General features: G+C 44.0%; 1 protein-coding gene across 3 annotated transcripts in view; it reads left to right on the top strand.

Moving 5' to 3' along the window:
• The window catches only part of LOC109887249 (low-density lipoprotein receptor-related protein 2), a 102,070-nt gene that overhangs the window by 27,626 nt on the left and 50,021 nt on the right, over nt 1-24,423 (top strand). For 2 of the 3 annotated variants that reach the window (XM_031816447.1, XM_031816448.1), the window contains exons 15-30: nt 667-816; nt 923-1,174; nt 8,628-8,834; nt 8,941-9,192; nt 16,645-16,851; nt 16,958-17,224; nt 17,382-17,597; nt 17,686-17,862; nt 17,969-18,235; nt 18,393-18,608; nt 18,697-18,873; nt 18,980-19,246; nt 19,404-19,619; nt 19,746-19,975; nt 21,747-21,876; nt 21,985-22,178. In XM_031816447.1, coding sequence (XP_031672307.1) covers nt 667-816; nt 923-1,174; nt 8,628-8,834; nt 8,941-9,192; nt 16,645-16,851; nt 16,958-17,224; nt 17,382-17,597; nt 17,686-17,862; nt 17,969-18,235; nt 18,393-18,608; nt 18,697-18,873; nt 18,980-19,246; nt 19,404-19,619; nt 19,746-19,975; nt 21,747-21,876; nt 21,985-22,178 — 3,425 coding nt within the window. The remainder of the gene's footprint in view (nt 1-666; nt 817-922; nt 1,175-8,627; nt 8,835-8,940; nt 9,193-16,644; nt 16,852-16,957; nt 17,225-17,381; nt 17,598-17,685; nt 17,863-17,968; nt 18,236-18,392; nt 18,609-18,696; nt 18,874-18,979; nt 19,247-19,403; nt 19,620-19,745; nt 19,976-21,746; nt 21,877-21,984; nt 22,179-24,423) is intronic. The other variant, XM_031816449.1, reaches the window with a different exon arrangement.

Below are 24,423 nucleotides of genomic sequence, written 5' to 3'. Positions count from 1 at the left end.
GTTCGATAAAGCTAATTTATATCTATATACCTCCTTTTGTTATGAGCAAATGTCTGATCTGTGGAAACACTGGAGAAGTGCTTGGGCTCTTGTCAAAGAAAGAAGTTTGACTGGTTCAGTGATGCCTCAAATATACATTCCGCAACAGTGAAATGGGCTACTTTTTACATGTAAGAATTCAAACTGTTAGAAAATAAATAGCCTATAGTTAATTAGCAGGCAACGTGCCTTGGTTTGAGGGCAGCGCAGATTAATACTCCTGTTCAGCAAAAATCAGATTGAGTGTATTCTAACATCCCTCCCCTACAAAAACTCATGCTGGGGGAACCATTAGATATATGGAACTCACACGTGAAAGGTTAGAGGCCTTATATTGTCCCCAATGATCACGTTGTTTAATCAGCTTCTTGATATGCCGCAAAACATTTGTGTACAGAATTTGAAAAGTTTGTGTGCAACATCGCTGGGATTTTCTTTTCATCATAACTAGGGACCAACACTTTAGATGTTGTATTTATATTTTTGCATTTAAAGTTGTATTTAAAATCTCAGGGGGCTTACGTTGTGTAAAGAAAGGTTAGTGGGATCATTAATGTCTTTAATTCCATATGAAAAAGCAATTAATTCAAAAATGAATTTAAATGGATGCACATGTTTCCAACTCAGTGCCTCCTGCTCAGCCAGTCTGTACCAGTCCATCAGTGATGTGTCGGGGCTCAACTTTGTGTATCTCCCAAACTCAGCTGTGTGACACATTGAGAGACTGCCCTGATGGTTTTGATGAGGAGTCCTGCATTACTAAATGTCCAAACCGAGGTAGATATATTAATGCGTTCTGATATTTGATACTGCTTTGCCACCCAGAAAACCCCTTTAACCCTCTTAACCTTTCTTCATGGTCCCTCTTATGTGTGTCTCCCAGGTGAGTTCCGGTGTAAGGACAGGAGGAAATGTATTAAGAGGAGTCTGGTTTGTGATGGACGCGCTCACTGCCATGATGGCTCAGATGAGATTGGCTGTCCAACGATCGCTGCTCCAACATCCCAAACTGCCCCCCTGAAGTGCCGTATGGGTTCTAGACTGTGCAAGGATGGGAGAGAGTGTGTCCTGCACAGCCATGTTTGTGATGGAGAGGTGGACTGTAAGGATGGATCAGATGAACAGGACTGTGGAGGTGAGTCTGATTTCTGACTGGTCAGTCGGGACGTTTTCTAAATCGACTAAGTGTCTGACGGTGTTTGTAAAATGGCATGACGTCCCAAAAATGGGGAACCGGACAGAACTGCCACTTGCAGTACACGGTCAACAATGTGACAAAGGTTATTGAATGTTTTTGTAGGGCTGTCAGAGTTAATCAGTTAACGTAAGTTAATCTTTTTGAAATTTTAGTGCGCATTTTCTTTATCGCGAATAAGCGCATTGTCTGAAAGTGTGTAATATTAGGTCAAAAGACATCTCAAATCTACAATGCCATGTAATGCATATTAACATTGCAGTTAAAGAAAGTGTGCGTTGTCAATTTACCTAATTTTGCTAACCGTTACCTTAGACAAAGTCAAGACATCAATGTTCTTGGAATGTTTTTTGTATGAATCTTAAATGATGGCTCACTGAATAGGCAGGGGGGTTTATCAAAATAATTTAGGCACAGCACGCTTTTGGACTCATTCAGCAGTTTTTACTGATTAAGTACAATACCATTCGAAATGAATGTTGAAAGTTTAAATTATATTCCTAAAACGTTAGTATAAAATGATGCCATGGCTGTCTCCTGTTGACTACACATATAGATAAATATCCTAACTAATATGCAGAAAAGGTTATTAATAGTACATGTTACAATCTACACAAACTGTACATCTGCAACAATCATATATATTTTTTAACGAGTACCTTATAAACTGCACACGCACCAAAAACCCTCATTCAAGGGTTTTTCTTTTTACCATTTTCTACATTGTAGAATAATTGTGAAGACATCAACTATGAATTAGCACATATGGAATCATGTAGTAACCAAAGTGTTAAAATCAAAATATATTTTATAAATGAGAAATTCTTCAAAAAAGCCACCCTTTGCCTTGACAGCTTTGCACACTCTTGGCATTCTCTCAACCAGCTTCATGAGGTAGTCACTTGGAATGCGTTTTCAATTAGCAGGTGTGCCGCCTTAAAGTATTTGTGAAATGTGTTTGAGCCAATCCGTTGTGACAATGTAAGGAGGGGTATACAGAAGAGAGCCCTATTTGGTAAGAACAGCTCAAATAGCAATGAGAAATGACTGTCCATTTTAAGACATGAAGGTCAGTCAATTGGAAAATGTCAACTTTTGAAGTTCAAGTGCAGTCGCAAAAACCAAGCACCATAATGTAACTGGCTCTAATGAGGACCGCCACAGGAATGGACGACCCAGAGTTACCCCTGATGCAAAGGATAAGTTCATTAGATTTCCCAGCCTCAGAAATTGCAGCCCAAATAAATGCTTCACGTAGTTCAAGTAAGACGCATCTCAACATCAACTGGTCAGAGGAGACTGCGAATCCAGCCACCATGGTCGAATTGCTGCTTAGAAACCACTACTAATGGACACTAATAAGAAAGACTTGCTTGAGCCAAGAAACACAAGCAATGGACATTAGACCGGTGGAAATTTGTCCTTTTGGTCCGAGTCCAAATTGGAGATTTTTGGTTCCAACCGCTATGTCTTTGCGAGAACGGATCTCCGCATGTGCACCATACAGCATGAAGGTGGTGGTGTTACGGTGTGGGGCTGCTTTGCTGGTGACACGGTCACAGCATTCTGCAGCGATACGCCATACCATCTGGTTTGGGCTTAGTGGGACTGTCATTTTGTTTTAACAGGACAATGACCCAACACAACTCCAGGCTGTTTAAGGGCTATTTTAACAATACGGAGAGTGATTGAGTACTGCATCAGATGACCTGGCTTCCACAATCCCCCGACCTCAACCAAATTGAGATGGTTTGGGATGAGTTGGACCGGAGAGTGAAGGGAAAGCAGCCAACAAGTGCTCACCATATGTGGGAACTCAAGACTTGGAAAAGCATTCCAGGTGAAGCTGGTTGAGCGAATGCCAAGTGTGCAAAGCTGTCAGAGCAAAGGATGGCTATTTGAAATATATATTTAGATTTTAACACTTTGGTTGCTACATGATTCCATATGTTGCATAGTTTTGTCTTCGCTATTATTCTGCAACATAGGAAAAATAAGGAACCGTTTGCTTGAGTAGGTGTTCTAACACTTTTGACCGGTAGGGTTTATCCGCTCTAGGTTTATCCTCTCAGAAATGCTTGTTGTAAAAATTCAGAAAACAAAACATATTTTACATAGGTTTAAAGATTAACTTCTTGTTAATCCAACCACTGTCAGATTTATAAAATGCTTTTCGGCGAAAGCATACCTAGCCCAGAACATATCTAGCCCAGAACATAGCCTAGTTGAAAAATTATTACAAATAGTAACCAGCCAAGCAGAAGTGTTACAGAACTCAGAAATGGAGAGAAAATGAATCCCTTACCTTTGATCTTCATATGGTGGCACTCAGAAGACATTCATTTACTCAAATGTTCCTTTTGTTCGATAGTCTCTTTATATCCAAAAACCTCTCTTATTCAGATTTTCTTCAGTAATCTACAGGCTCAAACGCAGTCAAAACAGGCAGACAAAAATCCAAATTGTATCCGTAAAGTTCATAGAAACATGTCAAACAATGTTTATATTCAATCCTCAGGTTGTTTTTAGCCCAAATGATCTATAATATTTCAACCGGACAATGACGTCGTCAATATAAAAGGTACACAAGAAATGCACTCTCTCGGGATTGCGCATGAAAAAGCTCTGACACGTAAGGTTCCACTCATTCAGACTGGTTTTACTCCCTCATAAGAATACCAGCCTGAAACAATTTCTAAACACTGACATCTAGTGGAAGGCATAGGAACTGCAAATTGAGTCCTAAGTCGCTGGATACTGTAATGGCATTGAATAGAAAACTACAAAACCAAAACACAATACTTCCTGAATGGATTTGTCTCAGGTTTTCGCCTGCCAAATCAGTTCTGTTATACTCCGAGACAATATTTTAACAGTTCTGGAAACTAGACTTCTCTATCCAAATCTACCAGTTACATGCATATCATATCTTCTGGGCCCGAGTAGCAGGCTTCTTAATTTGGGCATGCTTTTCATCCGAATGCTGCCCCCTACCCTAGAGAGGATTTATATATGTCACTTATTAGAGGATAACCTTTGGAAATGTCCACTATTTTATGATGTTTTTTGATAGGGGATCACAAACGGGAAGAGGAACAATTTAGAAATATTTATTTAGAATTTTTAAAGCCACATGGAAACTTGGATTAACCTATACATGGTTGGTTAGATGAGAATTTATAGAAGGCTTCCATTTATATTTTGGAATGGCAGATTTTGATTTTGGTGGTCTGCATCAAGGACAAAGGAATAAACCACTAAGGTCAATGAATCACGACCTGCCATAGAATATCTGCAGTGAGTGATAAATAAATACAATTATTACAATTTAGCAGATTAACACTGGAGTGATATATGAGCAGATGGTGTGTGAGTAGTGATACTGGTGTGCAAAAGTGCAGCAAAGTAAAAAACAATATGGGATGAGGTAGGTAGATCGGGTGGGCTATTTACAGATGGACTCTGTACAGCTGCAGCGATCGGTTAGCTGCTCAGATAGCTGATGTTTAAAGTTAGTTAGGGAAACGTAAGACTCAGCTTCAGAGATTTTTGCAATTAGTTCCAGTCACTGGCAGCAGAGAACTGCAAGGAAAGGCGGGCAAAGAAGCTGTTGGCTTTAAGGATGACCAGTAAGATATATCTGCTGGAATGCGTGCTACGGGTGGGTGTTATCGTGAGCTGTGAAGGCAGAGCTTTACCTAGCATAGACTGATAGATGACCTGGAGCCAGTGGGTCTGGCGACGAATATGTTACCGGGGCCAGCCGACTAGAGCATACAGGTCGCAGTGGTGGGTGGTATAACGCGCTTTGGTAACAAAACAGATGGCACTGTGATAGACTACATCCAATTTGCTGAGTAGAGTATTGGAAGCTATTTTGTAGATGACATCGCCAAAGTCGAGGATCGGTAGGACAGTCAGTTTTACTAGGCTAAGTTTGGCGGCGTGAGTGGAGGCCATTTTTGACTTTCAAATCGGGGTATTGATGTGTAGCCAGTGACTTGGACCGCCCAGAATTATCTGCACCATTTGAGGAAAATTCTAACTGCATTCGAAGTTCTGTGACCTCCTCCCCACCCCCACACACTCCTATGACAAAATCAAATCTATTGCTGTTTTAAGCAATTGGTCTTGTCGTCATGTTGACTAAACTTTTACTAACATCACCAAACTGAGGTCAAACGGAAGTGTAATGTGGTTAAAAGGTTGCCTTGTGTAATGTAGTAACACATACTATCCACATATTGGAAAGTAGCGTAATATACATTTTTTAGAAATGGATAAATCATTATAATTTGGGATGATAGTAAATGATACAAACTCACATTTGTTTCAATCACATATTTCTAGACCACATTTAACCATTCCAGCCCAGGACCTCAACATCCAGTTTCACCTGCAGGATCATCTGAGACCAGCCTCTCAGACAGCTGATAAAACTGTGGGTTTACAAAACTGAAGAAAGTCTGCTCAAACTGTCTCAGGGGAAGCGCTTCTGCATGCTTGTCATCCTCACCATGGTCTTGACCTGACTGTAGTTTGAAATTGTAACTGACTTCAGTGGGCAAATGCTCAGCTTCAATGGCCACTGGCACTCTGGCGAAGTGTGCTTCGTGGATTTAATCCTGGTTTCAACTGTACCAAGCAGATGTTGGATAGCATAAGGCATCGTGTGGGCGAGAGGTTTCATGTCAACATTGTGAAGAATGCCCCATGGTGGGTTTATGGTATGGGCAAACATAAGCTATGAACACAATTGCCTTTTATCGATGGCAATTTGAATGCACGGAGATGCACGGAGATCCTGAGGCCCATTCATCTGCCGCCATCACCTCATGTTTCAGCATGATAATGCATGGCGCCATGTCTCAAGGATCTGTACACAATTCCTGGAAGCTGAAGTATGGCCTGCATACTCACCAGACATGTCACCCGTTGAGCATGTTTGGAAGACTGTGTACGACAGCATTTTCCAGTTCCTGCCAATATCCAGTAACTTCTCACAGCCATTGAAGATGAGTGGGACAATATTCCACAGGCTGCCATCAGATACTGACTGGTTTTCTGATCCAAGTCTCTACCTTTTTAAGGTACCTGTGACCAGCTGATGCAAATCTGTATTCCCAGTTGTGAAATCCATAGATTAAGGCCTAATGATTGTATTTCAATTGACTGATTTCCTTATCAAATCAATTTATAAAGACTGTACACCAGCAGAGTGCTATAAAGTGCTATACAGAAAACGAGCCTAAAACCCGAACAGCAAGCAATGCAGACGTAGAAGCAAGGTGGCAATGAACTACCTAGAATGGCAGGAACCTAGGAAGAAACCTATAGGAACCAGGCACTGAGGGGTGGCCAGTCCTATTCTGGCTGTGCAGTGTGGAGGGTATATGGCCATTTAAGGCAAGATTGTTCAAAAGTTGATAATGACCACCAGGGTCAAAACAATCATTGGTTGTAGAGGGTGCAACAGTTCTGTTTTTAAGTGTACATTGACATATTGACTGCGCGGGCTGGCAAAACCCTGGATCATTTTTATTCTAACTTCTGCGACGCATACAAAGCCCTCCCCTGCCCTCCTTTCGGAAAATCTGACCGACTCCATTTTGTTGCTCCCAGCCTATAGACAAACTTAAACAGGAAGCCTGTGCTCAGTTCTGTTCAACGCTTGAAGATTGCTTCGTTTTACTCGGACTGGGATATGTTCGGCATAGCGTCGGACATTAACATGGATGAATATGCTGATTCGGTGAGCGAGTTTATTAGCAAGTGCATCGGTGATGTTGTACCCACAGCGTCTAAAACATTCCCCAACCAGAAACCGTGGATTGATGGCAGCATTTGCAAAACTGAAAGCACGAACCACTGCTTTTAATCAGGGCAAGGTGACTGGAAACATGACCGACTACAGTGTAGCTATTCCCTCCAAGGCAATCGAACAAGCTAAGCGTCAGTATAGAGACAAAGTAGTCGCAATTCAATGCCAGACTGCATCCCCAGCCGCGTCCTCAGAGCATGCGCAGACCAGCTGGCTGGTGTGTTTACGGACATATTCAATCAATCCTTATCCCAGTCTGCTGTTCCCACATGCTTCAAGAGGGCCACCATTGTTCCTGTTCCCAAGAAAGCTAAGGTAACTGAGCTAAATGACTATCCGCTTCGTAACACTCACTTCCGTGCTTTGAGAGACTAATCAAGGACCATATCACCTCCACCCTACCTGACACCCTAGACCTACTCCAATTTGCTTACTGCCCCAATAGGTCCACAGACAACGCAATCACACTGCCCTAACCCATCTGGACAAGAGGAATACCTATGTAAGAATGCTGTTCATCGACTACAGCTCAGCATTTAACATCACAGTACCCCCAACTCGTCATTAAGCTCCCCGCCCTGTGAAACTGGGTCCTGGAATTCCTGACGGGCCGCCCCCCTGATCCTCCACACTGGGGCCCCACAAGGGTGCGTTCTCAGCCCTCTCCTGTTCACCCATGACTGGTTGGCCATGCCCGCCTCCAACTCAATCATCAAGTTTGCAGACGACACTACAGTGGTAGGCTTGATTGCCAACAATGACGAGACGGCCTACAGGGAGGAGGTGAAGGCCATCGGAGTGTGGTCGAGTGTGAGGTTATTTTCCTGACGTCAACAAAACAAAGGAGATGATCGTGGACTTCAGGAAACAGCAGACGGAGGAGCCCTCTATCCACCTTCGATGGGACAGTCGTGGAGAAGGTGGGAAGTTAAGTTCCTTGGCGTACACATCACAGACAACTGAAATGGTCCACCCACACAGACGGCATGGTGAAGGCGCAGCAGCCCTAACCTCAGGCGGCTGAAGAAATTTGGCTCGTCACCAAACACACTCACAAACTTTTACAGATGCACAATCGAGAACATCCTGTCGCCTGATACGGCAACTGCTCCCCCCACAACCGAGGGTAGTGAGCTCTGCACAACGCATCACTGGGGAAAACTACCTGCCCTCCAGGACAACTACACCACCCGATGTCACAGGAAGGCCAAAAAGATCATCAAGGACAACAACCACCCGAGCCACTTCCTGTTCAACCAACTTTCTTATTCATTCCTTTACACTTGTGTGTATAAGGTAGTTGTTGTGAAATTGTTAGATTACTTGTATATTACTGCAGGGTCGGAACTAGAATCGCAAAAACATCTGCTAACCATGTGTATCTGACAAATACAAATTGATTTGACAGTTGGAAAATGTTTACTAGCTAGTATATTAGCAGTTGATACATGTTACCTACAGTCTAACCCTTTTGTGCTGAATTGTTTTGGGGAAACTAACGCTTCATTAGACTTGTTCTGGGTAGAGTGTGAAAGGCCTGTCGGTTATCTTGGTAATACTCTCTCCCTACAGAATCTCCAGTTCCACTTACTACAGCTTATTTGGCTCCAACTACAACCGCTCCAGATATTCTTCCTGCTCAGCCAGTCTGTACCAGTCCATCAGTGAGGTGTCGGGGCTCAACTTTGTGCATCTCCCAAACTCAGCTGTGTGACACATTGAGAGACTGCCCTGATGGTTTTGATGAGGAGTCCTGCATTACTAAATGTCCAAACCGAGGTAGATATATTAATGCGTTCTGATATTTGATACTGCTTTGCCACCCAGAAAACCCCTTTAACCCTCTTAACCTTTCTTCATGGTCCCTCTTATGTGTGTCTCCCAGGTGAGTTCCGGTGTAAGGACAGGAGGAAATGTATTAAGAGGAGTCTGGTTTGTGATGGACGCGCTCACTGCCATGATGGCTCAGATGAGATTGGCTGTCCAACGATCGCTGCTCCAACATCCCAAACTGCCCCCCTGAAGTGCCGTATGGGTTCTAGACTGTGCAAGGATGGGAGAGAGTGTGTCCTGCACAGCCATGTTTGTGATGGAGAGGTGGACTGTAAGGATGGATCAGATGAACAGGACTGTGGAGGTGAGTCTGATTTCTGACTGGTCAGTCGGGACGTTTTCTAAATCGACTAAGTGTCTGACGGTGTTTGTAAAATGGCATGACGTCCCAAAAATGGGGAACCGGACAGAACTGCCACTTGCAGGACACGGTCAACAATGTGACAAAGGTTATTGAATGTTTTTGTAGGGCTGTCAGAGTTAATCAGTTAACGTAAGTTAATCTTTTTGAAATTTTAGTGCGCATTTTCTTTATCGCGAATAAGCGCATTGTCTGAAAGTGTGTAATATTAGGTCAAAAGACATCTCAAATCTACAATGCCATGTAATGCATATTAACATTGCAGTTAAAGAAAGTGTGCGTTGTCAATTTACCTAATTTTGCTAACCGTTACCTTAGACAAAGTCAAGACATCAATGTTCTTGGAATGTTTTTTGTATGAATCTTAAATGATGGCTCACTGAATAGGCAGGGGGGTTTATCAAAATAATTTAGGCACAGCACGCTTTTGGACTCATTCAGCAGTTTTTACTGATTAAGTACAATACCATTCGAAATGAATGTTGAAAGTTTAAATTATATTCCTAAAACGTTAGTATAAAATGATGCCATGGCTGTCTCCTGTTGACTACACATATAGATAAATATCCTAACTAATATGCAGAAAAGGTTATTAATAGTACATGTTACAATCTACACAAACTGTACATCTGCAACAATCATATATATTTTTTAACGAGTACCTTATAAACTGCACACGCACCAAAAACCCTCATTCAAGGGTTTTTCTTTTTACCATTTTCTACATTGTAGAATAATTGTGAAGACATCAACTATGAATTAGCACATATGGAATCATGTAGTAACCAAAGTGTTAAAATCAAAATATATTTTATAAATGAGAAATTCTTCAAAAAAGCCACCCTTTGCCTTGACAGCTTTGCACACTCTTGGCATTCTCTCAACCAGCTTCATGAGGTAGTCACTTGGAATGCGTTTTCAATTAGCAGGTGTGCCGCCTTAAAGTATTTGTGAAATGTGTTTGAGCCAATCCGTTGTGACAATGTAAGGAGGGGTATACAGAAGAGAGCCCTATTTGGTAAGAACAGCTCAAATAGCAATGAGAAATGACTGTCCATTTTAAGACATGAAGGTCAGTCAATTGGAAAATGTCAACTTTTGAAGTTCAAGTGCAGTCGCAAAAACCAAGCACCATAATGTAACTGGCTCTATGAGGACCGCCACAGGAATGGACGACCCAGAGTTACCCCTGATGCAAAGGATAAGTTCATTAGATTTCCCAGCCTCAGAAATTGCAGCCCAAATAAATGCTTCACGTAGTTCAAGTAAGACGCATCTCAACATCAACTGGTCAGAGGAGACTGCGAATCCAGCCACCATGGTCGAATTGCTGCTTAGAAACCACTACTAATGGACACTAATAAGAAAGACTTGCTTGAGCCAAGAAACACAAGCAATGGACATTAGACCGGTGGAAATTTGTCCTTTTGGTCCGAGTCCAAATTGGAGATTTTTGGTTCCAACCGCTATGTCTTTGCGAGAACGGATCTCCGCATGTGCACCATACAGCATGAAGGTGGTGGTGTTACGGTGTGGGGCTGCTTTGCTGGTGACACGGTCACAGCATTCTGCAGCGATACGCCATACCATCTGGTTTGGGCTTAGTGGGACTGTCATTTTGTTTTAACAGGACAATGACCCAACACAACTCCAGGCTGTTTAAGGGCTATTTTAACAATACGGAGAGTGATTGAGTACTGCATCAGATGACCTGGCTTCCACAATCCCCCGACCTCAACCAAATTGAGATGGTTTGGGATGAGTTGGACCGGAGAGTGAAGGGAAAGCAGCCAACAAGTGCTCACCATATGTGGGAACTCAAGACTTGGAAAAGCATTCCAGGTGAAGCTGGTTGAGCGAATGCCAAGTGTGCAAAGCTGTCAGAGCAAAGGATGGCTATTTGAAATATATATTTAGATTTTAACACTTTGGTTGCTACATGATTCCATATGTTGCATAGTTTTGTCTTCGCTATTATTCTGCAACATAGGAAAAATAAGGAACCGTTTGCTTGAGTAGGTGTTCTAACACTTTTGACCGGTAGGGTTTATCCGCTCTAGGTTTATCCTCTCAGAAATGCTTGTTGTAAAAATTCAGAAAACAAAACATATTTTACATAGGTTTAAAGATTAACTTCTTGTTAATCCAACCACTGTCAGATTTATAAAATGCTTTTCGGCGAAAGCATACCTAGCCCAGAACATATCTAGCCCAGAACATAGCCTAGTTGAAAAATTATTACAAATAGTAACCAGCCAAGCAGAAGTGTTACAGAACTCAGAAATGGAGAGAAAATGAATCCCTTACCTTTGATCTTCATATGGTGGCACTCAGAAGACATTCATTTACTCAAATGTTCCTTTTGTTCGATAGTCTCTTTATATCCAAAAACCTCTCTTATTCAGATTTTCTTCAGTAATCTACAGGCTCAAACGCAGTCAAAACAGGCAGACAAAAATCCAAATTGTATCCGTAAAGTTCATAGAAACATGTCAAACAATGTTTATATTCAATCCTCAGGTTGTTTTTAGCCCAAATGATCTATAATATTTCAACCGGACAATGACGTCGTCAATATAAAAGGTACACAAGAAATGCACTCTCTCGGGATTGCGCATGAAAAAGCTCTGACACGTAAGGTTCCACTCATTCAGACTGGTTTTACTCCCTCATAAGAATACCAGCCTGAAACAATTTCTAAACACTGACATCTAGTGGAAGGCATAGGAACTGCAAATTGAGTCCTAAGTCGCTGGATACTGTAATGGCATTGAATAGAAAACTACAAAACCAAAACACAATACTTCCTGAATGGATTTGTCTCAGGTTTTCGCCTGCCAAATCAGTTCTGTTATACTCCGAGACAATATTTTAACAGTTCTGGAAACTAGACTTCTCTATCCAAATCTACCAGTTACATGCATATCATATCTTCTGGGCCCGAGTAGCAGGCTTCTTAATTTGGGCATGCTTTTCATCCGAATGCTGCCCCCTACCCTAGAGAGGATTTATATATGTCACTTATTAGAGGATAACCTTTGGAAATGTCCACTATTTTATGATGTTTTTTGATAGGGGATCACAAACGGGAAGAGGAACAATTTAGAAATATTTATTTAGAATTTTTAAAGCCACATGGAAACTTGGATTAACCTATACATGGTTGGTTAGATGAGAATTTATAGAAGGCTTCCATTTATATTTTGGAATGGCAGATTTTGATTTTGGTGGTCTGCATCAAGGACAAAGGAATAAACCACTAAGGTCAATGAATCACGACCTGCCATAGAATATCTGCAGTGAGTGATAAATAAATACAATTATTACAATTTAGCAGATTAACACTGGAGTGATATATGAGCAGATGGTGTGTGAGTAGTGATACTGGTGTGCAAAAGTGCAGCAAAGTAAAAAACAATATGGGATGAGGTAGGTAGATCGGGTGGGCTATTTACAGATGGACTCTGTACAGCTGCAGCGATCGGTTAGCTGCTCAGATAGCTGATGTTTAAAGTTAGTTAGGGAAACGTAAGACTCAGCTTCAGAGATTTTTGCAATTAGTTCCAGTCACTGGCAGCAGAGAACTGCAAGGAAAGGCGGGCAAAGAAGCTGTTGGCTTTAAGGATGACCAGTAAGATATATCTGCTGGAATGCGTGCTACGGGTGGGTGTTATCGTGAGCTGTGAAGGCAGAGCTTTACCTAGCATAGACTGATAGATGACCTGGAGCCAGTGGGTCTGGCGACGAATATGTTACCGGGGCCAGCCGACTAGAGCATACAGGTCGCAGTGGTGGGTGGTATAACGCGCTTTGGTAACAAAACAGATGGCACTGTGATAGACTACATCCAATTTGCTGAGTAGAGTATTGGAAGCTATTTTGTAGATGACATCGCCAAAGTCGAGGATCGGTAGGACAGTCAGTTTTACTAGGCTAAGTTTGGCGGCGTGAGTGGAGGCCATTTTTGACTTTCAAATCGGGGTATTGATGTGTAGCCAGTGACTTGGACCGCCCAGAATTATCTGCACCATTTGAGGAAAATTCTAACTGCATTCGAAGTTCTGTGACCTCCTCCCCACCCCCACACACTCCTATGACAAAATCAAATCTATTGCTGTTTTAAGCAATTGGTCTTGTCGTCATGTTGACTAAACTTTTACTAACATCACCAAACTGAGGTCAAACGGAAGTGTAATGTGGTTAAAAGGTTGCCTTGTGTAATGTAGTAACACATACTATCCACATATTGGAAAGTAGCGTAATATACATTTTTTAGAAATGGATAAATCATTATAATTTGGGATGATAGTAAATGATACAAACTCACATTTGTTTCAATCACATATTTCTAGACCACATTTAACCATTCCAGCCCAGGACCTCAACATCCAGTTTCACCTGCAGGATCATCTGAGACCAGCCTCTCAGACAGCTGATAAAACTGTGGGTTTACAAAACTGAAGAAAGTCTGCTCAAACTGTCTCAGGGGAAGCGCTTCTGCATGCTTGTCATCCTCACCATGGTCTTGACCTGACTGTAGTTTGAAATTGTAACTGACTTCAGTGGGCAAATGCTCAGCTTCAATGGCCACTGGCACTCTGGCGAAGTGTGCTTCGTGGATTTAATCCTGGTTTCAACTGTACCAAGCAGATGTTGGATAGCATAAGGCATCGTGTGGGCGAGAGGTTTCATGTCAACATTGTGAAGAATGCCCCATGGTGGGTTTATGGTATGGGCAAACATAAGCTATGAACACAATTGCCTTTTATCGATGGCAATTTGAATGCACGGAGATGCACGGAGATCCTGAGGCCCATTCATCTGCCGCCATCACCTCATGTTTCAGCATGATAATGCATGGCGCCATGTCTCAAGGATCTGTACACAATTCCTGGAAGCTGAAGTATGGCCTGCATACTCACCAGACATGTCACCCGTTGAGCATGTTTGGAAGACTGTGTACGACAGCATTTTCCAGTTCCTGCCAATATCCAGTAACTTCTCACAGCCATTGAAGATGAGTGGGACAATATTCCACAGGCTGCCATCAGATACTGACTGGTTTTCTGATCCAAGTCTCTACCTTTTTAAGGTACCTGTGACCAGCTGATGCAAATCTGTATTCCCAGTTGTGAAATCCATAGATTAAGGCCTAATGATTGTATTTCAATTGACTGATTTCCTTATCAAATCAATTTATAAAGACTGTACACCAGCAGAGTGCTATAAAGTGCTATACAGAAAACGAGCCTAAAACCCGAACAGCAAGCAATGCAGACGTAGAAGCAAGGTGGCAATGAACTACCTAGAATGGCAGGAACCTAGGAAGAAACCTATAGGAACCAGGCACTGAGGGGTGGCCAGTCCTATTCTGGCTGTGCAGTGTGGAGGGTATATGGCCATTTAAGGCAAGATTGTTCAAAAGTTGATAATGACCACCAGGGTCAAAACAATCATTGGTTGTAGAGGGTGCAACAGTTCTGTTTTTAAGTGTACATTGACATATTGACTGCGCGGGCTGGCAAAACCCTGGATCATTTTTATTCTAACTTCTGCGACGCATACAAAGCCCTCCCCTGCCCTCCTTTCGGAAAATCTGACCGACTCCATTTTGTTGCTCCCAGCCTATAGACAAACTTAAACAGGAAGCCTGTGCTCAGTTCTGTTCAACGCTTGAAGATTGCTTCGTTTTACTCGGACTGGGATATGTTCGGCATAGCGTCGGACATTAACATGGATGAATATGCTGATTCGGTGAGCGAGTTTATTAGCAAGTGCATCGGTGATGTTGTACCCACAGCGTCTAAAACATTCCCCAACCAGAAACCGTGGATTGATGGCAGCATTTGCAAAACTGAAAGCACGAACCACTGCTTTTAATCAGGGCAAGGTGACTGGAAACATGACCGACTACAGTGTAGCTATTCCCTCCAAGGCAATCGAACAAGCTAAGCGTCAGTATAGAGACAAAGTAGTCGCAATTCAATGCCAGACTGCATCCCCAGCCGCGTCCTCAGAGCATGCGCAGACCAGCTGGCTGGTGTGTTTACGGACATATTCAATCAATCCTTATCCCAGTCTGCTGTTCCCACATGCTTCAAGAGGGCCACCATTGTTCCTGTTCCCAAGAAAGCTAAGGTAACTGAGCTAAATGACTATCCGCTTCGTAACACTCACTTCCGTGCTTTGAGAGACTAATCAAGGACCATATCACCTCCACCCTACCTGACACCCTAGACCTACTCCAATTTGCTTACTGCCCCAATAGGTCCACAGACAACGCAATCACACTGCCCTAACCCATCTGGACAAGAGGAATACCTATGTAAGAATGCTGTTCATCGACTACAGCTCAGCATTTAACATCACAGTACCCCCAACTCGTCATTAAGCTCCCCGCCCTGTGAAACTGGGTCCTGGAATTCCTGACGGGCCGCCCCCCTGATCCTCCACACTGGGGCCCCACAAGGGTGCGTTCTCAGCCCTCTCCTGTTCACCCATGACTGGTTGGCCATGCCCGCCTCCAACTCAATCATCAAGTTTGCAGACGACACTACAGTGGTAGGCTTGATTGCCAACAATGACGAGACGGCCTACAGGGAGGAGGTGAAGGCCATCGGAGTGTGGTCGAGTGTGAGGTTATTTTCCTGACGTCAACAAAACAAAGGAGATGATCGTGGACTTCAGGAAACAGCAGACGGAGGAGCCCTCTATCCACCTTCGATGGGACAGTCGTGGAGAAGGTGGGAAGTTAAGTTCCTTGGCGTACACATCACAGACAACTGAAATGGTCCACCCACACAGACGGCATGGTGAAGGCGCAGCAGCCCTAACCTCAGGCGGCTGAAGAAATTTGGCTCGTCACCAAACACACTCACAAACTTTTACAGATGCACAATCGAGAACATCCTGTCGCCTGATACGGCAACTGCTCCCCCCACAACCGAGGGTAGTGAGCTCTGCACAACGCATCACTGGGGAAAACTACCTGCCCTCCAGGACAACTACACCACCCGATGTCACAGGAAGGCCAAAAAGATCATCAAGGACAACAACCACCCGAGCCACTTCCTGTTCAACCAACATTCTTATTCATTCCTTTACACTTGTGTGTATAAGGTAGTTGTTGTGAAATTGTTAGATTACTTGTATATTACTGCAGGGTCGGAACTAGAATCGCAAAAACATCTGCTAACCATGTGTATCTGACAAATACAAATTGATTTGACAGTTGGAAAATGTTTACTAGCTAGTATATTAGCAGTTGATACATGTTACCTACAGTCTAACCCTTTTGTGCTGAATTGTTTTGGGGAAACTAACGCTTCATTAGACTTGTTCTGGGTAGAGTGTGAAAGGCCTGTCGGTTATCTTGGTAATACTCTCTCCCTACAGAATCTCCAGTTCCACTTACTACAGCTTATTTGGCTCCAACTACAACCGCTCCAGATATTCTTCCTGCTCAGCCAGTCTGTACCAGTCCATCAGTGAGGTGTCGGGGCTCAACTTTGTGCATCTCCCAAACTCAGCTGTGTGACACATTGAGAGACTGCCCTGATGGTTTTGATGAGGAGTCCTGCATTACTAAATGTCCAAACCGAGGTAGATATATTAATGCGTTCTGATATTTGATACTGCTTTGCCACCCAGAAAACCCCTTTAACCCTCTTAACCTTTCTTCATGGTCCCTCTTATGTATGTCTCCCAGGTGAGTTCCGGTGTAAGGACAGGAGGAAATGTATTAAGAGGAGTCTGGTTTGTGATGGACGCGCTCATTGCCATGATGGCTCAGATGAGATTGGCTGTCCAACGATCGCTGCGCCAACATCCCAAACTGCGCCCCTGAAGTGCCGTATGGGTTCTAGACTGTGCAAGGATGGTAGAGAGTGTGTCCTGCACAGCCATGTTTGTGATGGAGAGGTGGACTGTAAGGATGGATCAGATGAGCAGGACTGTGAGCTCCTCTGCAAAGCAGGTCAGAAGCTCACCTCTTTATCTGGTGTAATGTGTTTAATCACAAGTGGTCAGTTTCAGCACAAATCCATCCATTCATATCAATGTCCTTAGGTCAGTTCCAGTGTACTCATTGGTTGTTAGGTCAGGTCCAGTGTGCTCATTGGTTCCTACCTCAGGTCAGTTCCAGTGTGCTCATGGGAAGAAGTGTATCGACCAGCAGCAGATGTGTGATGGAAAGGCACAGTGCCAGGACCGTTCTGATGAAATGGACTGCTTCAAGCCCACCAAGAGCTGCAGTCATCGCTGTGACAATAATAGCAGCTGTATCCCAGAAACCTTTCTCTGTGATGGAGAGAGAGACTGTGCGGACGGCTCTGATGAGGAAGGCTGTGGTGAGACACTGCTGACTCACTTGGACAGTTGGTACAGAAGGATGAGGAGAGTCTCTTTAAATGAATCTAATGTAACCTCTCTCCCTAGATTCTAACAAGGCCCTTCCTCCTGTCCTGCCAACTCTGGCTCAGACCTGTCCCAGTCCATCAGTGAGGTGTCGGGGCTCAACTTTGTGCATCTCCCAAACTCAGCTGTGTGACACATTGAGAGACTGCCCTGATGGTTTTGATGAGGAGTCATGCATTACTAAATGCCCAAACCGAGGTAGATATATTAATGCGTTCTGATATTTGATACTGCTTTGCCACCCAGAAAACCCCTTTAACCCTCTTAACCTTTCTTCATGGTCCCTCTTATGTGTGTCTCCCAGGTGAGTTCCGGTGTAAGGACAGGAGGAAATGTATTAAGAGGAGTCTGGTTTGTGATGGACGCGCTCATTGCCATGATGGCTCAGATGAGATTGGCTGTCCAACGATCGCTGCGCCAACATCCCAAACTGCGCCCCTGAAGTGCCGTATGGGTTCTAGACTGTGCAAGGATGGTAGAGAGTGTGTCCTGCACAGCCATGTTTGTGATGGAGAGGTGGACTGTAAGGATGGATCAGATGAGCAGGACTGTGAGCTCCTCTGCAAAGCAGGTCAGAAGCTCACCTCTTTATCTGGTGTAATGTGTTTAATCACAAGTGGCCAGTTTCAGCACAAATCCATCCATTCATATCAATGTCCTTAGGTCAGTTCCAGTGTACTCATTGGTTGTTAGGTCAGGTCCAGTGTGCTCATTGGTTCCTACCTCAGGTCAGTTCCAGTGTGCTCATGGGAAGAAGTGTATCGACCAGCAGCAGATGTGTGATGGAAAGGCACAGTGCCAGGACCGTTCTGATGAAATGGACTGCTTCAAGCCCACCAAGAGCTGCAGTCATCGCTGTGACAATAATAGCCGCTGTATCCCAGAAACCTTTCTCTGTGATGGAGAGAGAGACTGTGCGGACGGCTCTGATGAGGAAGGCTGTGGTGAGACACTGCTGACTCACTTGGACAGTTGGTACAGAAGGATGAGGAGAGTCTCTTTAAATGAATCTAATGTAACCTCTCTCCCTAGATTCTAACAAGGCCCTTCCTCCTGTCCTGCCAACTCTGGCTCAGACCTGTCCCAGTCCATCAGTGAGGTGTCGGGGCTCAACTTTGTGCATCTCCCAAACTCAGCTGTGTGACACATTGAGAGACTGCCCTGATGGTTTTGATGAGGAGTCCTGCATTACTAAATGCCCAAACCGAGGTAGATATATTAATGCGTTCTGATATTTGATACTGCTTTGCCACCCAGAAAACCCCTTTAACCCTCTTAACCTTTCTTCATGGTCCCTCTTATGTGTGTCTCCCAGGTGAGTTCCGGTGTAAGGACAGGAGGAAATGTATTAAGAGGAGTCTGGTTTGTGATGGACGCGCTCATTGCCATGATGGCTCAGATGAGATTGGCTGTCCAACGATCACTGCGCCAACATCCCAAACTGCACCCCTGAAGTGCCGTATGGGTTCTAGACTGTGCAAGGATGGTAGAGAGTGTGTCCTGCACAGCCATGTTTGTGATGGAGAGGTGGACTGTAAGGATGGATCAGATGAGCAGGACTGTGAGCTCCTCTGCAAAGCAGGTCAGAAGCTCACCTCTTTATCTGGTGTAATGTGTTTCATCACAAGTGGCCAGTTTCAGCACAAATCCATCCATTGATATCAATGTCCTTAGGTCAGTTCCAGTGTACTCATTGGTTGTTAGGTCAGGTCCAGTATGCTCATTGGTTCCTACCTCAGGTCAGTTCCAGTGTGCTCATGGGAAGAAGTGTATCGACCAGCAGCAGATGTGTGATGGAAAGGCACAGTGCCAGGACCGTTCTGATGAAATGGACTGCTTCAAGCCCACCAAGAGCTGCAGTCATCGCTGTGACAACAATAGCCGCTGTATCCCAGAAACCTTTCTCTGTGATGGAGAGAGAGACTGTGCGGACGGCTCTGATGAGGAAGACTGTGGTATGAGCCTGATCTCTAAAAAACGTTTCCATTGTAATGGGTGTTTAGAACCCATTTCCACTGATGTGGTTCGTTTTTTTGCAATCATTGCTCTCCTCTGCTTCTGCCATCTCGCTCTCCTCCCAGTGGCAAAGCTTTGTGGCCAGCAGCAGTATCATTGCAGTAATGGTCAGTGTGTGTCTGAGGCTCTCCGTTGTGACGGCCATGCTGACTGTGGAGACCATTCTGACGAGGTGGGCTGTGCCAAACCCCCCCACTGTCCCCCGGAGCGCCGCTGCCCAAACAGCCATGAATGTCTTGTGGAGGAATGGCTGTGTGATGGGGAACAGGACTGCCAGGACGGTTCAGACGAGATGGTGAGGAACCCGCCTAATATTAACCTTCACTTTAAAATGATTGTGCACAACATTTATATACTTGCTCACAGCCAGATGAATTCATGGATACCACTTTTATGGCTCCATGACCAGTATTCGGCCCCCTTGAACTTTGCGACCTTTTGCCACATTTCAGGCTTCAAACATAAAGATATAAAACTGTATTTTTTTGTGAAGAATCAACAACAAGTGGGACACAATCATGAAGTGGAATGACATTTATTGGATATTTCAAACTTTTTTTTAACAAATCAAAAACTGAAATTGGGCGTGCAAAATTATTCAGCCCCCTTAAGTTAATACTTTGTAGCGCCACCTTTTGCTGCGATTACAGCTGTAAGTCGCTTGGGGTATGTCTATCAGTTTTGCACATCGAGAGACTGACATTTTTTCCCATTCCTCCTTGCAAAACCGCTCGAGCTCAGTGAGGTTGGATGGAGAGCATTTGTGAACAGCAGTTTTCAGTTCTTTCCACAGATTCTCGATTGGATTCAGGTCTGGACTTATTTTTTAAATTTTTTAACCATTCCATTGTAGATTTTGCTTTATGTTTTGGATCATTGTCTTGTTGGAAGACAAATCTCCGTCCCAGTCTCAGGTCTTTTGCAGACTCCATCAGGTTTTCTTCCAGAATGGTCCTGTATTTGGCTCCATCCATCTTCCCATCAATTTTAACCATCTTCCCTGTCCCTGCTGAAGAAAAGCAGGCCCAAACCATGATGCTGCCACCACCATGTTTGACAGTGGGGATGGTGTGTTCAAGGTGATGAGCTGTGAACATTTTGCATTGTTGCCAAAAAGTTCAATTTTGGTTTCATCTGACCAGAGCACCTTCTTCCACATGTTTGTTGTGTCTCCCAGGTGGCTTGTGGCAAACTTTAAACAACACTTTTTATGGATGTCTTTAAGAAATGGCTTTCTTCTTGCCACTCTTCCATAAAGGCCAGATTTGTGCAATATACGACTGATTGTTGTCCTATGGACAGAGTCTCCCACCTCAGCTGTAGATCTCTGCAGTTCATCCAGAGTGATCATGGGCCTCTTGGCTGCATCTCTGATCAGTCTTCTCCTTGTATGAGCTGAAAGTTTAGAGGGACGGCCAGGTCTTGGTAGATTTGCAGTGGTCTGATACTCTTCCATTTCAATATTATCGCTTGCACAGTGCTCCTTGGGATGTTTAAAGCTTGGGGAATCTTTTTGTATCCAAATCCGGCTTTAAACTTCTTCACAACAGTATCTCGGACCTGCCTGGTGTGTTCCTTGTTCTTCATGATGCTCTCTGCGCTTTTAACGGACCGCTGAGACTATCACAGTGCAGGTGCATTTATACGGAGACTTGATTACAAACAGGTGGATTGTATTTATCATCATTAGTCATTTAGGTCAACATTGGATCATTCAGAGATCCTCACTGAACTTCTGGAGAGAGTTTGCTGCACTGAAAGTAAAGGGGCTGAATAATTTTGCACGCCCAATTTTTCAGTTTTTGATTTGTTAAAGTTTGAAATATCCAATAAATGTCGTTCCTCTTCATGATTGTGTCCCACTTGTTGATTCTTCACAAAATAGTTTTTTATCTTTGTTTGAAGCCTGAAATGTGGCAAAAGGTCGCAAAGTTCAAGGGGGCCGAATACTTTCGCAAGGCACTGTAGTTTTGGAAACCAATACAAACTAGCATGCTAGGTTAATTTCCATAATCTCACACAATCAATTTACCTTAACCCATCTCTAAATTCTGGGTAAACTTCAGAATTGTAAGGTGTCTCCAGTGACGTGTGGGGAGTTCCAGTGGAGCTGTGTCTCTAAGACCCAGTGTATCCCTGCAACCTGGAGGTGTGATGGACAGAAGGACTGTGAGGACTACAGTGACGAGGCCGGATGTGAGCTTACACAAAGGGTTATGGTTACATTTGTAGTTGGCCAGGTGAAGTGCTCCAACCAGCTGTGGTAGTGGAGAGTGTGTGGACCAGTCTGTTGTTTTACTGTAGGTGACAAGTTGAAGTGCTCCAACCAGCTTTACCAGTGTGGTAGTGGAGAGTGTGTGGACCATTCCCTGCTGTGTGACCACATCATCAACTGTCCTGATGGATCTGACGAGGGGCACGGTTGTTCCACCAATAACTGCTCCAGCCCTGGGACCCCCCAATGTGACCAGCACTGTGTCAGCACCCCTTACGGACCGGTTAGTACCCCAACCCAGGGTTTTCAAAACCCGGTCCTGCGTAATACTACATTTAACAACACTTTTCACAACATATTGTGTACCCTCAGGACACTACTCTACTACCACATCTACAAAACAAAATCCATGTTACGTGTGGGTAGAGTACGTGTTAGTATGCTTGTGACCCTTAAAGTCCCCGCTGTTCCATAAGTTTCATTTTTATCTGTTTAAAATCTGATTCTACTGCTTGCATCAGTTAACTGATGTGGAATAGAGTTCCATGTAGTCATGGCGTTATGTAGTACTGTGCGCCTCCCATAGTCTGTTCTGGACTTGGGGACTGTGAAGAGACCTCTGGTGGCATGCCTTGTGGATTATGCATGGCTGTCTGAGCTGTCTGCTAGTATTTTAAACAGACACCTTGGTGCCGATTTTGTAATTTGACAGCCAAACGCACGACTGGGCAGTAGTCCAGGTGAGACAAAACTAGGGCCTGTAGTACCTGCCTTGATAGTTAAGGCCGAGCAGTGCTTTTTTATGGACACACTTCTCCCCATCTTAGCTACTTTTGTATCAATATGTTTGAAAATGACAGTTTACAATAGTTTGACTCAAAGCAGTTTAGTCACCTTAACTTGCTTTTAGTTTGAAATATTTAGGACTAACTTATTTCTTGCCACCCATTCTGAAACTAACGGCAGCTCTTTAAGGGTTGCAGAGATTTCGCTCGCTGTAGTAATATCAAGGACAACAACCACCTGAGCCGCTGCTTATTCACCCCGTTAACATCCAGAAGGCAAGATGGCATCGCAGTGCAGATGTGTTTTGTTTTCCTCTCGTTTACTTTTTGAATTTTTTTTTTGTATATATTCCAATTAGTTTTTCAATCTCATTTTCCATTTTTTTATTAAATATACCTTCCGGTAACCGCCTCACTCAATGTGACACCAATCCGCAATTTCTTTAGACCCTATAGCCAAAACTTTCATCAGAAGGTTGCCAGCTAATTAGTTAAGTTACTAGCCATTTAGTCATTGTTAGCCACTGCTAGCGGCCTTTACCCTCTGCTCAGGCACCAGCTGTTTTTTTAGCCTGGATAATACCTGCCAGCCTCGGACTGTTTCTCCACTACAACGCCAGATTTCTGCCATAAACCTTGGACCATTGATCATCACAGCTAGCTGCCACTGAGTGACCCAGCCCTGAAGTTAGCCCTGAGCCAGACTCATCTTCCGGCTAGCAAACAAAATTACCACAACTACAATACCTCTTTCGCCATCTGGCCATATCCCTTCGTACCACCCACGACTGGTCCGCAGATGTAATTTCATCAGCTGTGCCTTCAACCGGCCTTTGCTGGACGACGGAGCAGATGCTTGTATTTACCCCGGACCGCTAACTTTAAACGCCGTTGCTCCCGCGTACTAGCGCAGTAACGACTACCTAGCGTTTCCCTATTTCATCTATTGCGCTACACTGGACCCTATGACTACTTTGCTACATAGCTGATGGCTGCTGGACTGTTACTTTATGACGGTACTCCACATTGTTTACCTTTGTTTCTGTTGGCCCTAGCCCCGAGCTCAGGCCTGTGTGTAGTTAACCGACCCTCTGCCCATTCATCGCCATTGAACCTGTTGTTGTTGACTTAGCTGATTAGCTGTTGTCTTACCCGTTGTTGACTTAGCTAGCTCTCCCAATCAACACCTGTGATTGCTTTATGCTTTGCTTTGTCTCTCTCAAATGTCAATATGCAGAGCCCCTAGTCCCACTGCATATGCCTTAGATACCTCCTTTGTCCCACCTCCCACACATGCGGTGACCTCACCCAGTATAATCAGCATGTCCAGAGATGCAACTGCTCTTATCACTCATTGCCTGGGTTTACCTCCACTGTACCCGCACCCCACCATACCCCTGTCTGTACATTATGCCTTGAATCTATTCTACCACGCCCAGAAATCTGCTCCTTTTATTCTGTCCCCAATGCACTAGACAACCAGTTTTGCTAGCCTTTAGCTGTACCCTCATCCTACTCCTCTGTTCCTCGGGTGATGTGGAGGCTAATCCAGAGCCCTGCGTGTCGAATATACATTGGTTTCATGCATGTTACATCAGAAGCCTCCTCTCTAACTTTGTTTTACTTACTGCTTTTGCACACTCCGCCAACCCTGATGTCCTTGCCGTGTCTGAATCCTGGTTCAGGAAGGCCACCCAAAATTCAGAATTCCATACCAAACTACAACATTTTCCATCAAGATTG

This window comes from Oncorhynchus kisutch, unplaced genomic scaffold (assembly GCF_002021735.2).
Source record: "Oncorhynchus kisutch isolate 150728-3 unplaced genomic scaffold, Okis_V2 scaffold799, whole genome shotgun sequence".
Taxonomy (NCBI): Eukaryota; Metazoa; Chordata; class Actinopteri; order Salmoniformes; family Salmonidae; genus Oncorhynchus; species Oncorhynchus kisutch.
This window is presented reverse-complemented; position numbering and strand designations above follow the sequence as displayed.